Raw genomic sequence first — 13,787 nt, forward strand, 5'->3', positions numbered from 1 at the left:
CCGGCCCCTCATGGATATGTGCCAGGATAACTCTCTCAAAAAGCTTGCCCAGGATCAAGGTAAGACTGACTGGCCTATAGTTTCCCAGATCCTCCTTCCTCCCTTTTTTTATCTTAATGCTCCATCAGTTGCTTAGCATCAACAGTCGGATTCAAAAATTGCAGCTAAAGGAGTCCGCTATCAGGCAAGCAGGGAGGGGAATTGGTCGGGGCTTGGCCTCACGATTTGTCCTCAGACCAGCAGGAATGAGCAGGGGGAAGGTGATATTTCTCTTTTGCTTTTGCACAGTATAAGAAACTGAGTTCTGCAAAACTCCCGCTAGCCCTCCGCATCTGTGAGGCTGATGCACCCTCTTGTGGATGCAGAAGCATCAGCCTCCCTCCTTGCAGGACACAGGGCTGCATTTATGCTATGTCTTACCCTTACCCAGCTTTAATTCTCTGAGGTTGCTTTTCTTGGCTCAAACACTTGGTCTTGCCTTGAGTTTCCAGGAGAATTAGTTCTGCTGAAATCACCTCCCCTTCCAACCTTTTTTTTGCTTGTTTTGAACCCATGTGAAAGGAGTGCCTTTTGCATGACAGCCCCTGAGAACATGAAATGCAAGTTTTAAAAAAATAATGCAGACACCAGGTGCCTTTCCAGCCTGGTTCTGGGTTCTGTTGCAAATGCTTGCAAAGCTCTTTACCTCTCATCTTATCTTCCGAGTGAGTTGGCATTTCAGGTTGTGCATTCAACTCTTGAGTGCCTTGGCTGCTTCCTCCTCATCTGTGTTTAGAAGGAGACCTAAAGTTTAGCTTTGATCAGGTGGGTTCGACCTCTCACATCGGTTGCCTTTTCTCTCTACTATCTTAAATATTTTAAGTAATGGGCTTTCTGCTACTTCTCAGGGCTTGTCTGAGGGAGAGGGCTGCATGACTTTAACTGAAGACTGCGTTTTAAATTTATTTCCATAAGCCAGTGGGGAGCCTTTACATTTTGCTTTCAGTTCACTTGCCCCTTTGGAGGGTTTATTCATGGTTCTGCACTGGTTTAACGATAGATTGGGTTAAAATGACACCACTGAGGGCTCCTCCCCCAAGGGAAGTTACTGTGAAGTGAGTGAGAACACTGAATCCCAGTGTAAATGCTCTTGGTGTGTTGGGTAGCTCACTCCACTTGCACTGGTGTTGTGTAGAGCAGGCAATGATCTGTGAACTCACCTCCTTTGTTGCAGACCAGGTCCTCTGGGTAAACCTGGTATCTTTTATTAGACTCTCTCAAAAAGTTGGGAAAATTCTTCTTTGCACGCTTTCAGGTATAAATGCCCTTCGTCAGGCTGAGGAAGCATCTGCAGGTGGTGAGGAAGCATCTGCATGGTGTTTCTATCCGAAAGCTTGCACAGAAGAATTTTTCCAACTATTTGAGTTGGGCTAATACAAGAGATCAGATTCACCCTGTCTGCCCATGTCCTTCGGGCAACCCGGCTACAACCTAGACGCCCTTGTTTCATTCACTTGTGCCAGCTCTCTTGGCCACTGCAGGTAGGACAAGCCCTGCACCACTTTTGTAGCAGTGGGGCTAACAGAAAGATCGCTGCTCCCCCTCCTAGCCTCTGCTTTACCCATTGCCTTGGTCCTTTTCTGCGCCAGGTTGATCAGCGTGGAGGACTCGATACTGAAGGCGAGAGAGGAGAACGCTGTGAAGTACCAGAGGACTTTCCTGGGCTGTGAGATGATCGACTGGCTCATCAAAGAAGGGGAGACTGCCAGCCGAAAGGAAGCGATAGAGCTAGGCCGGGCACTGCTGGAGCACGGGATCATTCAGCACGGTACGTGGGAACCCCCCGGGATGGGGCGGGCAGGGGGAGGATGGGGCTCCTCTCCCTGCAGTGCTGGGAACAAGCCTCCATTCATACCACGCAGCAAATGCTCGTCATGTGCTGAGCGCTGGTTCCTCCTCGGTGGTAGTAATGAGCCTATTGAGTGCTATCTATGGAGAATGGGACCTTTGGCAGCCGGGCTGTCTGAGGCTGCCCTCAAAGGCTTTGAGATGCAATCTGAGCCATTCCTTGGCACTTCTTCAAAGCTTCAAGCCCAAGCCTGAGCTAGGATCCATTTCTGGATGTTGAAGGGTGCGTCTGTATGTATGCATGTGAGAGAGAGAGAGAGGAAGCAGGGGGGGAGATCAGATCCAGCACTTGCCATTAACACTAGAAGCAGCTGAGCTGAGGGAACTGGGCCAGGGTCGGATCCTTTTCCAAGTGATGGATGCCTGTATCAGAGATTCAGATATTGGTTCATATCTTTGTTGGGGAAGAACAGCTCCTACCCTTTCAAAAATGAGCGGAGACCCTGGATAGTTTCCCGACGGTACTTGCAACTAGGGGTCAAATGAGTTCTCCCCAGCACAGAAGCATGCAATTCAGTGCGGGGGGGCTACAGCCGGCAGGCGAGGTCACCTCCAGGAAAAGTGGGTTTACCTTGAGCCAGTCTGGGCTGCTACACTCTCCTAGTTACTTTCAGCAGTAATTAAGTTTATTGGGCAACTGGGGAGAGAGAGGTTTTATTAGGGGCAAAGAGCCGCTGAGTGTTTAACGGCATGGGGCGATGGGAGGAAGGGGATTTTCAAAGCTCCCTAAGCTAATGGGGGCTGAGCGAGTAGGTGCTCTTAAGCTGTCTCTAGAAAGACTGCCCTGCCATTTAGTCCCTCTGCTGCAGTAATGGGCAGTTTTTAATGGAAGGCTGCTTATATCACGGTAGCAATGTTTGGTTCAGCACGTGGCTGCTAAGGCAGCATCGAAGGGGACACGTCTCTGAATCCTCCCTGCCGTTCCAGATGGAGAAAGGGAAAGCGGGAGGGTGTCCCCTGGTTGCGGTTAGTCCCCCCTTCCACTCCCATGCACCCTGTGTTGGCGAATGTGGGAATAAGGACGTGCATTGCATGGCAACCCCTAATTATAAAGACCGGAAAATGTTGTCATTTGAATGCATCCATTCAGGGCCTCGTCATTTGCCTTGTGCCCCCGAGCCGGGAGGCATGCTTGCTTGCAACGATGAGGACGAGAAACTCAGGTTATTTAGTGAAAATGGAGTTTCTTGCCTAATCATTCGACTCTGGGAGCTGGGGCGTAAAGGAGAGCAGCAAATATGGCCAGAGTTGTCGGCATAGCTAAGAGCGCACGCGACTGTGCTCAGAGACCTACCTGCCTGCCCATCCTTTCTCTCCTCAGTCTCCAGCAGGTACCACTTCTTCGACAGCGACCTCCTCTACCAGTTCCGGATCAACTTCCGCCGGAGGCGGCGGCTCACGGAGCTGCTCAATGAGAACTCGCCTCGGGCGTTGTCGGACAGCCCGGATAGTCCCTTCTGCCTCCGGAAGCTCAACCCGGACCAAGGCAACACCAGCTTTCTCTCGGGTAACTGCTCTTTGCCCTGAGCAGCGGCCTTGAGCGGGAGCAGGAAACAAGCAAAGCAAGGCGAGAGGCTGGGAAAATGCACCTCGACCCTGGGGGTGGGAGATGAGGATCTTGTTGCAAGTCTTGCTGCTCCCGTCCTTGAGGCCCCAGCCTTGGCCGTTTCCAAAGAGGCAGAGCTTGTGGGGCCAAACCATTCAGACTGCTTGCGCCCCCCCAGAACGGAGTGGGAATCTCACGAGGACCCTGCTGGAACAGGGAAACGGGGAACTTCGGACCCTGGGGGAGCAGGGAAATTTGGGAGCAAGGGAGAAAGGCTTAACTGTCTGCATCCCTACTGGGATTCACCTGGGTCTGCCAACACAGATCCAGTTGCTGTTTGTGTTCATGTCTTTCAGTACAGCCCAACAAGGAGATAAAAATTGTCTCAGCTGTTCGCCGAAGCAGCGTCACGTCTCTGGCTGGAAGCTCCAACCCCTATTTCAGTGCTACCCCCAGCTTGGGATTCTTGCCAGCAACTGAATGCAACCCCAAATCAGGTCCGGGCGTGTTTTCCTGCCATGCTGATGAAGGGGCAAGGCGGGATCTCAAGCCCAGTGGTTTTTGCTTGGGTTTCTCCCCCTGTTTTGCATGACTGGAGTGATGTCAGCTGTTAAACTAGTGATAACAGAGCTTGTTTGAAGAGGTCAAAGGGGGAAGGGAGGAATTGCTTTAGTTCCTGCTGCCTGCAACACCTCTATGCCTCTTCTGGATCAGAGGGCAGGGGGCAGGGATGCAGCATGAACCAGTGGTGGTAACCAGGACATCATTAGCTTTGCTTTTTCACCCTTAAGGTAGAAGTTGTTTTTCTTTTGGAGCCCAATGATCTTTCCCTCCTTTCCCTTGCATAAATGACTCTTTCCCTTAGATGCCGTATGCCACAAAATCTTGTGAGGCAAAGCTGCTTTGCTTTAAAACACTATTAAAAAAATAAATCAGGAGAAAAGTTTTAAAGTGATGGACCCTGGATCATCTATTTTTACCATCTATTCTCTGTGGAGGTGGGGACGATGGGATATCTGTCATCGTCGTCTTGCTTTATTGCATCTTCAGAACAGCTTGATCTCGAAGCATTGGGTATTCGGGGGGAGTGCTGACTTTTTTTGCTAGCCCTTGACAGTGCTCTTTTGGGAGGGTGTATGTGCGTTTATTCAAGTGCTTCAGAGAATTATTTCTGCAAAGAAGTTTTAAAGACTGTGTGTGTGTGTGTGTGTGTGTACGTGCATGTGTGCATGCACGTGCGTGTGCACGCACCTGCCAGAAATTTTCAAGTTCTCATTGATAAGTAGACTGCTTATAACTGTATTCAAGTACTGAATGCTTGCATGCTCCTTTTTTTCTTGTGGAAAGTTTATTAAAAACAAAACAAAGCTAAAAATGCAGCTGAAAACTTGTGACCAGCTCTAAAGTTTCTCTGCTGGAGAAACAGCTCGGGAAGAGCTCTTGGTGTCTGCCAGTGCGTTCGGTTCTTGGAGAACGCTTCTGCACGGAGGGCTCCCACAGCCAGTCTCCAGGCGGGGAGTCCCCCGGCTTCCTTGTTACGCGTTGGACCGTACAAAACCTCTGCATGTGTTGATTCTGATGGGATCTGTCTCCTTTGGCTCTAGTGTTAAAGAAGCCTGTCACCAACGAGGAGCTTCTGTCGCCTGGGGCACCATACATCAAGAAAACACTAACCGTAAGTGACCACTCCGAACGCCACTGCTAATGGGATGTTGCTAACCTCTCCTGGCTGCGCTGTCACTTGCTGCTTGCCTTTGACTTCTCTGTGCAGAAGATCCAGACTCCTCCTTTGTGAGATTTTTGGGTAATGGCATTGGGTGATGGCATTGGATTTTTGGGTGATCTTTGGCATATTCTTTGGGTTGGGGCTGGCAGACACTGTCTTCAGGGTGCTGCTACCTGTGGTAGTTTTGTGCATGTTGTAGGCAGCGGAGTCACAAGACGGGGAGCAAAGCTGCCCTTTGCATTGCATCCCATCCTGTTTAATTGCAGCTGTGTTTAGCCAAGACGGTGTGCCGTTCATTTACCTTTCCTCTGGAAGGAAGACTACTTCTCCATGTAATTTTGCGGGTCCATCAGGGCGCTCTAACCCCATTTATGTCAGAGCGTTAAAGACATCTCTGGCTTTACCATGGAGCTTTTTATGGGCTCACAAGGACCTGTCCTGACCAACAGGACCACTAACTCCTGTTTCTTCTGGTGGGCTGCTGGGCACGACCCATCCCTTTACGAAGCTAGTAATTACTGAGCTGAGGCTCTGGGATGCCAGAAGGAGCCTGAGCCATGGGTTTCTTAATTATTATTTGCCTTACTTTGAAATCTGCTGGTAGTTCCTTTGAAAGATGAAGCTGGCGCTTTGCTAAGTGCCTTATGAGCATGTAGGGATGCAATCCCCACCCTGACTCTTCCTGTAAATGCTTATTTGCACAGAGCTCCTGGTCTCTCCCTGGCGCGGGAGGGAAGAGAACGTGTCTCTTATGCAGGAGCCAAATCCTTTAGTCTGGCTCGAAGACACTTGGACCAATTATCCCCTGAAGCAGGGATAATTCCTAGCTAGACTGTTAAGAAGGCTTTATGGCACACTTGTCCTATCAGCACAATGCAAAGGGGCTGTGGCTCTGTCCCAGGGTGAGTACTGGCAGGCTGGGCCTTTCCTCTGCTGCTGCGGTTCCTGTCATGGACCACTTTCCCTTCTTAACTGTGCTGCTTGAATCCTTTTTTGGGGAGTGGGAAATGGAGTCTCCGCATAGAGCTGATGAAAGCAAAGTGCTTATACTACCTCATTTGGGGACAAAACAGATGAGAAATAAATGAGAAGCTGTTCCAGGAATAACCACTGGCTTAGGTAAAAAAAGTATCCGTGTACTACGGCCCCAAACAGAATAAGGCCTGAAGAGACCCTGCGGTTTTGGATTACCCAAAAGCCTGGTGTTATAGCCCTGGAAGCTCTGACGTCCAGGTGTGTTAATTCTGGAGAGATTAGAGGTCCCTCATAAAAGATGGGATTATTTGGAGGGATGTGTGATTGCAGTTTAAGGTTGGATGTGTTGTGCAATTGCAGTTTAAGATCAGATGCCTTTCAACAGTCTCTCCAGCGACAAATACCTCCATATAGCAAGTGCCAATGACACTCGGGGAAAGGATCAAACCAGTAACAACCACCAGTGCAAAACAAATTTACAGGGGTGATTTAAAGGGATCCAGGAAGCAGGGCAGAGACAGGCCATCAGACTGCAGGCACCTGAATGGACTGTGGAGAGCAAAGAAATAATCAGAAAGAAAAAGCCCAAATATTGCAAGAAGTGTGGGGAGTAGGACTGCAGCGTGTCCTAACGATGCAGCTACCCAGGAGTTGGGGAGATGGGGGGAAGCAGTAGTCCCTGCAGTGGAGCAGGATGCAGAGCGGGGCTTCTGCAGCGTGACCCTCTCGTATTCAACGTCTCTTTCTGGCTGCAGAAGAAACCCAGGAGCCGTCCTGCTGCTGCGCTCGCAGACGCTGCTGTAACACCAACAACTGCTTTGATTCCAGCAGGATTGTGTCACCAGCTGCCACGTAGCCCCAGCAACGCTGATAAGCAGAAATAGTAGACTGGAGATATCTGATACACGGTAGAGCCATTCAGAGATGCAGACAGGCAGTTGATGGGATACCCACAAAACAAGCGATGTTGCTTGGGGCTGACACGTGGGAATGTCACCCATTGCTGGACAACGGGACGGTACAAATCACGGTTTGGAGGACAGTAGAAAACTGTACCCGCCCTGTGAGAGAGCACTTACCATGGGCTTATTTCTCTCTGCAGACTACACCTTGGCTTGTAATGCTAAGGCAACCTTTATTTAAATTAAAGGACTTTCACTTTTTTTCCTAGGGAGGACAGGAGTGGGCAGCCTGCCTAGGCTCACTACAGTTTGAGGTGCATCAGAATTGCCAATGGAAGTGTGTTTAGCAAGGGATTAATTCTTGCAAAAGCACACCTTTTCATCAGAAGCACTGTATACAGGAGACAGTGCTGCATGGAGAGAGAGAGAAACAAAGTGACTTGAGAAAAGTATTTCAACATGTATTCCTTTTCATTTAGAAATGGATGGTTTGGGCAGCTGACTGCACGCTGTTCAACTTCCGGAGAGTCACAGGCTTTCACTTCTAGGGTTCAGTTTGGCCACCACGGCCATTCTTACACTTAAAAAAAATATTTTGTAATGTATAAGGTTCCCTGGCAAACTTTCATGCTGGTAGAGAGATGCAAAAGAGCCCCCTGATAAAATCACAGAAAATGAGGGTTGAAGGGACCTCAGGGGGTCACATCTAGTCCAACCCCCTGCTCAAAGCAGGACCAGCCCCAACTACATCATCCCAGGCATGGCTTTGTTTAGCTGGGTCTTAAAAATGTCCAAGGATGGAGACTGCACCACCTCCCTGTTCCAGTGCTTTATTACCCTCCTAATGAAACATTTCTCTAACCTCAGCTTCCCTTGCTGCAACTTGAGCCCATTGCTCCTTGTTCAGTCATCTGCCCACACTGACAACAGTCCAGCTCCGTCCTCTTTGCAGCCCCCCTGCAGGGAGTTGAAGGTTGGTTTAGTTTCTGTAGAAAGGACATCTTAACCTAGTGAGAAGCAGGGCATCTTGTGCCTTAGTGATGGGCTTTTGATACTACATCTCAGCTCCCCTGGTGTTGAGGAGCTTTGTGCCCATTCCTCCTATGGAAACAGGGTTTGAATCTTGCAGAGGATTTCTACTAGGATGGAGGGTACTCTCACCAGGTCATGGTATTAAGGATATGCACTTGTAGGTCCTGTTGATGTAGAACATATGGGGCACATGATGAAGGAAGTATTTTAATGGGATGACCTTATCTCCAGTTCAGCAGGACTTCCTGAAGACTGTCACTGGAGAAAATCACTCCACTGCTTTTCACCTACCCTCTGTTCTGCTTGTAGATTGTAGGGGATGCTGTGGGCTGGGGGTTTGTGGTCCGAGGAGGGAGACCCTGCCACATCCAGGCTGTGGACCCTGGAGGACCTGCTGCTGCAGCTGGCATGAAGGTATTGTCCTCTTTTGCCCTTTCCAGTGTGTTATTTGCCTTCTGATCAAACACAGTTTCATCCTTGATTGCAGCGGGAGGAAAGAATTAACCCATAGTCACTATCATGTTTTAAAGCATGTCTCTCCATACTGGCTATGTGTTATGGTGCTTGGCTGTCTTCAGGAATATATGGAGAACGGTGAGTGCTGTTGTTTTACCTCCTAATCCTTGAAGAGGGAGAGAAGCTGATGGTAGGAAGTGAATGCAACCCATTGCATTACCGCTTGGACACTTTTTTGTTTCTGCAAGCCATTGCCAGCAAGGACTCGTGTCATTTAATACTCGATGGGTGCTTGAAAAGAAGCTGTGGCTTGTAGGTCCCCTGACTGGTTTGTTCTAAAGAATTCCTTAGCTTATTTATTGAATAGCTGCTGGCTCTGCTTGGAAGAGACCCAGGACAAAGCGGTGCTCCAGAAGACAAGTGCTTTGTCCCAGCGGTGCCCGAGGAGCGTGGCACAGAGCCCGGGTCTGCTAGCAGCAGCGTGGTCACTGTGATTTTCCCCGTGTCAGGGTTGTCCACACGGCCAGCCCATTTCCCAGACATCACTGCTTGAATGAGAGGAGCAGCTCATTAGCTGGCTGCTATCATCGCTTTGTGAAGGGCGAAGTGAGCCCTGCTCTGCTCATGCATTGCATTTTGCTCACTGGATATGTTCTCGTCCCTCTCTCATGGGAGAATCCGTCTTGTGTAAAATGTGGGTATTCCATTTTTTTCCTAAATTAGGATGAAAAGGGAAAAATATGGATACTCCCCACTGAGGAAGGTGAGGGGGGGAGGAGCATTAAAAAAAATCTTTGTTCAGATTTGGGGTGTTTGGTCTGTGCCCTGGACTGAACTGCATCCAGCTGAGATTCCTCGGAGCTGGTAGGAGTTATACGTCAAGTGTCTCGCACCTCTGTTTGGTTCTGTGGGTGGTTTTGCCCATGAGATACCATAGGCACAGGTTTCCCATCACCCGCTGCAGGGATTCAGTTAGGCAGACTGCAGAGCCTCAAGGGAGAGCTAGCACATCCTGAAGTCCAGCTCAGAGGGAAATGGTGCCGAGACCCCTGGCCTGCAGCTCAGCTGGACACAGGTTCATGTCAAACTAGCTGGATCATTCAATTCAAGGAACCAAACTGGATTTCATTTGGCTTAAATATTTGTTTCAAGTTTTCTGATGTAGAATTGAATAATTCGGTCAAAACTAGAATGAAAAGTTTTGAAACTGCATTTTAAGTTAAAAAAAAAAAATCAATAGAAAACTCCCAGTCCAGTTCTAATAATGTCATGGAATTAATTTACATAAGGGAAAGAGGAAAACACTAGCATATAATGTTCTTTATTAAATATTTTAGGGTAATTAAGTGTTTTTCTTTGCCTTGGTTACTAAAAACAAAGTTGCTCCGTGGAATTTTCTTTTGTTATGTGAAAGCTGTTTGGATCTGCACTGATGGATAAATCTCTCTAGGGAAGGAGGCTCATTTGGATGAATTCATTTTGCAATCATTCTGCTGTTTCCATCTCGCATAAAATAAGCCGAGCTCCTGAGAACCATGGTAGACCAACAGACCGAACGTAAATGGGTTTTGTGCTTCCGGATGAAGCATTTTAGAAATAAAGGAAAAGGAAAGTTGTGGCTTTGTTGGTCAATGGTGAAAAGCCCAAGCACAGTCATTTGTACAAATCTAATACAAGTTACTGGGATATTTGAAATAATGTCTCAGAGAGGGCAAGGGTTAGACTCATCTGCCTCGGGCAGACCTGGATAGGGTAAGTACCGGTGACGTTTACTTTATTTACTTGAGAAAACATTTCTTCGAACTCCTTCTTCTTCTAATCGCTTATGACAAAGTTGCCGAACTATACTATCAAGCCTCACTTCAGCTGAAATTTTTCATCATAAGGTCAAAGAGGCACTTTGTGGTAGCTCTCAGCATCAATCCCTTTGGCTGCTGTTTGGAAGACAGCGGTTCATAGTGCAACCGCTGAAGTCGGGTGCTTTCTGGTGGCCGTGCAGCGTAGCAGGGACCTGCATTGCTCCAGTCTGGCAGGTCATGGCGTCAGGAAATGCAACCATTCCTCCCTCTCCGTTGCAGGTGTGCCAGTTTGTTTTCTCTGTGAATGGAGCGTATGTTCTGCATTTGGACTATCCGACCATCAGCAGCCTCATCATGACGGGACCCCGAACGCTTGTGATGGAGGTCATGGAAGCCGTGGAATGAGCAGAGAATTGTCTGCTCCTAATCTCTGCTTCGAGAAATAGCTCCCAAAGAGTGCCCAAATCTCCCCTGTGTCCAGCCCTGAGCTGGGTATCTAAGCTCCACAGAGGGGCAAGAGTTGAGAGACAGGCAGCACTCAGCATTTCATTTTAGGTATCGCTAAGTAACTCCCTGCTCAGCAGGAAGGGGACCCAACCTGGTCTTTCACTCTCAGAGATGAAGTTTGAGGTTTAGCCTGGTATTTTGATGTTTCTTGATGCAATTGGAAGTTAATAGGACAGGTCTCGCGGCATGGACTGGTAGTTCAGGGCTTCATCCTCGGGGTCTGAGGGTAGGGCTCAACACCGGTGGTGATCCAGATCTTGACAGGGACCGCTAGTCGAGTCACAAATCCAGTGAGACCTGAATTCATTTTGTCATCTAGAGACTGGTAAGTAGCAAGAAGTTGGTTCGAGTCCTACCGTTCTGTGGGATGCCCCCGGGCAGGATATCTGAGTCCCCCTCAACCCTCCTGTGCAAAGAGTCGAGTAGAGATGCTTTTTTGGCAGCTGCGTGTGCACGTCCAGATGAGCTGCTGAATGGTGCTGCTGCCCACCCCAGAAAGTAAAGGCTGCCCGGTTGCCTTTCCCGATATATGAGAAAGCGCCACCTCTTCTGACTGAAACCTGACATGCTCCAAAGGGACATTTCATTTTTATTTCGAAAGGTTCTTAGACTGTATGGCCAATGACTAAAATTGTTAACTTTCATTTAAACGACTGTAATTTGCGGTATCGTTAATGAATAAGATCTGTCAAGGTGACTCTCATGTTAAGCGCAAGGGGTAAGAAGATTCCCACACCTGAGAAAAGAAGATTGGAGACGAACAGAAAAGCCACAGCAGCAGATCCATTTCGTAGCTGGTCCTGTCCAAATCTGTACCCAGATGAATTTCAAAAATGAGTATTTTGGTGAACATGGGTTTTTCACATTCAGGTGATTGATCATTGAGTGCGCTCACATCTTCACAAAATACTTAGCAAATATATTCTTGTTTCTTTAGCCAGGCATCCAACAACATACTGGAAATAATACAATAAATGTCTTGTGTTATATTTTGTGTGATCCTTTTCCTGTGTGGTGGTGTTGCCCCTAGTACTGACATACCTGGAAGGATCATTGGTAAGAACAAAACCCAGAGTCCCTTGAGTTAAAATGATAAGCTATGACTCAGAGGCAGGAGTAAAATTGTGGTCTCATTGGTGTTCATGAGTTCTGCCATTGACTGAGTTTGGTGAGGCTTGGATTTTGCCCAGTCTTGTCTCACTCAGAAGTCATCTACTCAAATCTCTGTGCAGATTTGCATGCCTCTCTCTGCATCTCTAGCCTTCTTCCATTTAGACATGATGCAGATCCTAGCAAACATGCTACCCACTCTGCCATCAGTGACGTACAGCCTGATTCTTCATAGCAGGACACCGATTTATCAGTTTGCTGCATGTACTGCTAATGATTTGTCCCTAAAGTTGAAGCATTGCTTGTGAAAAATACATGAATATAATACCACGCATACTGATAGAGGAGACAGCCGTCTAAGCAGCGTAGATACTTGCGTTGCTTAGAGCTGTATTTTCAGAGGTTGCATCTGCTGCATCTCCCACTGTCCTCTCATGGACACTGTGCTGAAGGCTCTTCAGTTCGGTACCTAAATGGGAGCTGACCTCTCTTGAAAATTTGACCCCAAATATACATCATGAATGAGCTGTGAGAGTAGAAATGGCTGCTGTATTGATGCTGATGCTAATGCAGAGGCTGCTGCACATCTGCTCCTGAAACAAGACTATTAATTTGTCGAGCACTGGTGCACCGGCCTTGGGCATATTTGTTGGGATTGTCTGAGTGGGGTCACCAGCACGTTACAGCGCGACGATCTCGCTGGGAATACACAGGGATCCGTGGGCACCAAGGTAAAACCAGGCAGTCGTTCAATGCATCCATCCACCTGTTTGCTGTTCTTGTTTTCAGCCAGATGGGGTGCAAGGAAAGCTGAGTGGTTGCTGGATTGAATTTACAGATTGAATATGAATTCTCAGTTCTACTTGGGAGAAATTGTACAATCCTTGCATCCTCCTATGCCCGAGGAAGGGTGCATGTGCCCGAAAGCTTGCAAATAAAGAAAAAAAGTTGCAATTATCTAGTTGGTCTAATAAAAGAGATCACCTCTAGCACACTGACTGCTTGTATTTCTTAAACCAACATAGATACAGATCTTTATCCCTGAATGGTTGCTGGAGTATTTTAACCATTTTCTCTGTTTTTTGAACAAAAACCTCCTTTTTGCTTTCTGGCTTTGGTGGGGATGGATGACGGTTCTCCATGGTAGTCCTTGTGCAGCTTGGACTAAGACTAAACGAGAACAGTTCATTGCACAACACTGCAAGGTGGAGGAAGGGAGGCCAGCCTTCCCTTGGCAACCTGTTTGAATGTGGAAGCCCAAGTACAGCTATTAAAGTTTGACTTTGGATCCACAGAAGTCAGGTTCAGGAAGGCCAGGCCAATCCCCTTCCACCTGTCGGTGTGAGAAATATTTTTTTATACATTTCAATAAAGTTTTGTATTGAATTTTGGTTGGAACAAAATGTGTCTAGCTCACTGAAGCCAAATTCACACCCGCATTTTGGGAGCCAACATTTTCCCCAAAGGTCTCCCTTCAGCTCCATCAAATCCCACTTGCATGAATCCAAGCCCTTGCAAAAATCTATGCACGTGTTTATCGTCACTCAAGCATGTCCATGGTGAGGGCCCAAGCTCTCAGAAACAGGTAAGCAGATGTGAATATGGCCAGCTCCAGCCAGCTGTGCTTCTAACTGGCGTGGGGGCCGTGACCACTTTTTGCTGCAGCCCAAGAAATGAATAGCCATCTTGCGAGATAATTAATTCCCGGCAGGATAATTAATAGGTGAGCTTCCCAGCAGGATGAACAAAATCAATAAGATTTGCAGAAGCGTGTGTGGGTTTTTTGTGTAGACTACATCTTTATTTAACCAACTATTTTTCCTAAGCCCCAGGCAGCTGCTGGTGTT

The 13,787-nt window shown here is 47.9% G+C and overlaps 1 protein-coding gene and 1 long non-coding RNA gene across 3 annotated transcripts in view; both read left to right on the top strand.

Annotated features, from left to right (window-relative positions):
* The window catches only part of LOC109318841 (DEP domain-containing mTOR-interacting protein-like), a 27,910-nt gene extending 16,091 nt beyond the window's left edge, over positions 1 to 11,819 (top strand). For both annotated transcript variants that reach the window (XM_019548256.1, XM_019548257.1), the window contains exons 4-9: positions 1,629 to 1,807; positions 3,209 to 3,394; positions 3,790 to 3,930; positions 5,038 to 5,108; positions 8,378 to 8,482; positions 10,603 to 11,819. In XM_019548256.1, coding sequence (XP_019403801.1) covers positions 1,629 to 1,807; positions 3,209 to 3,394; positions 3,790 to 3,930; positions 5,038 to 5,108; positions 8,378 to 8,482; positions 10,603 to 10,728 — 808 coding nt within the window. In that variant the 3' untranslated portion in view covers positions 10,729 to 11,819. The remainder of the gene's footprint in view (positions 1 to 1,628; positions 1,808 to 3,208; positions 3,395 to 3,789; positions 3,931 to 5,037; positions 5,109 to 8,377; positions 8,483 to 10,602) is intronic.
* LOC109318842 lies at positions 5,115 to 7,179 on the top strand. Its single transcript, XR_002103332.1, has 2 exons — positions 5,115 to 6,470; positions 6,501 to 7,179. It is a non-coding gene; the product is annotated as an uncharacterized LOC109318842 (long non-coding RNA).
* Positions 11,820 to 13,787: the final 1,968 nt, after the last annotated feature.

This window comes from Crocodylus porosus, unplaced genomic scaffold, assembly GCF_001723895.1.
Source record: "Crocodylus porosus isolate Cpor-Errol unplaced genomic scaffold, CroPor_comp1, whole genome shotgun sequence".
NCBI lineage: Eukaryota > Metazoa > Chordata > Crocodylia > Crocodylidae > Crocodylus > Crocodylus porosus.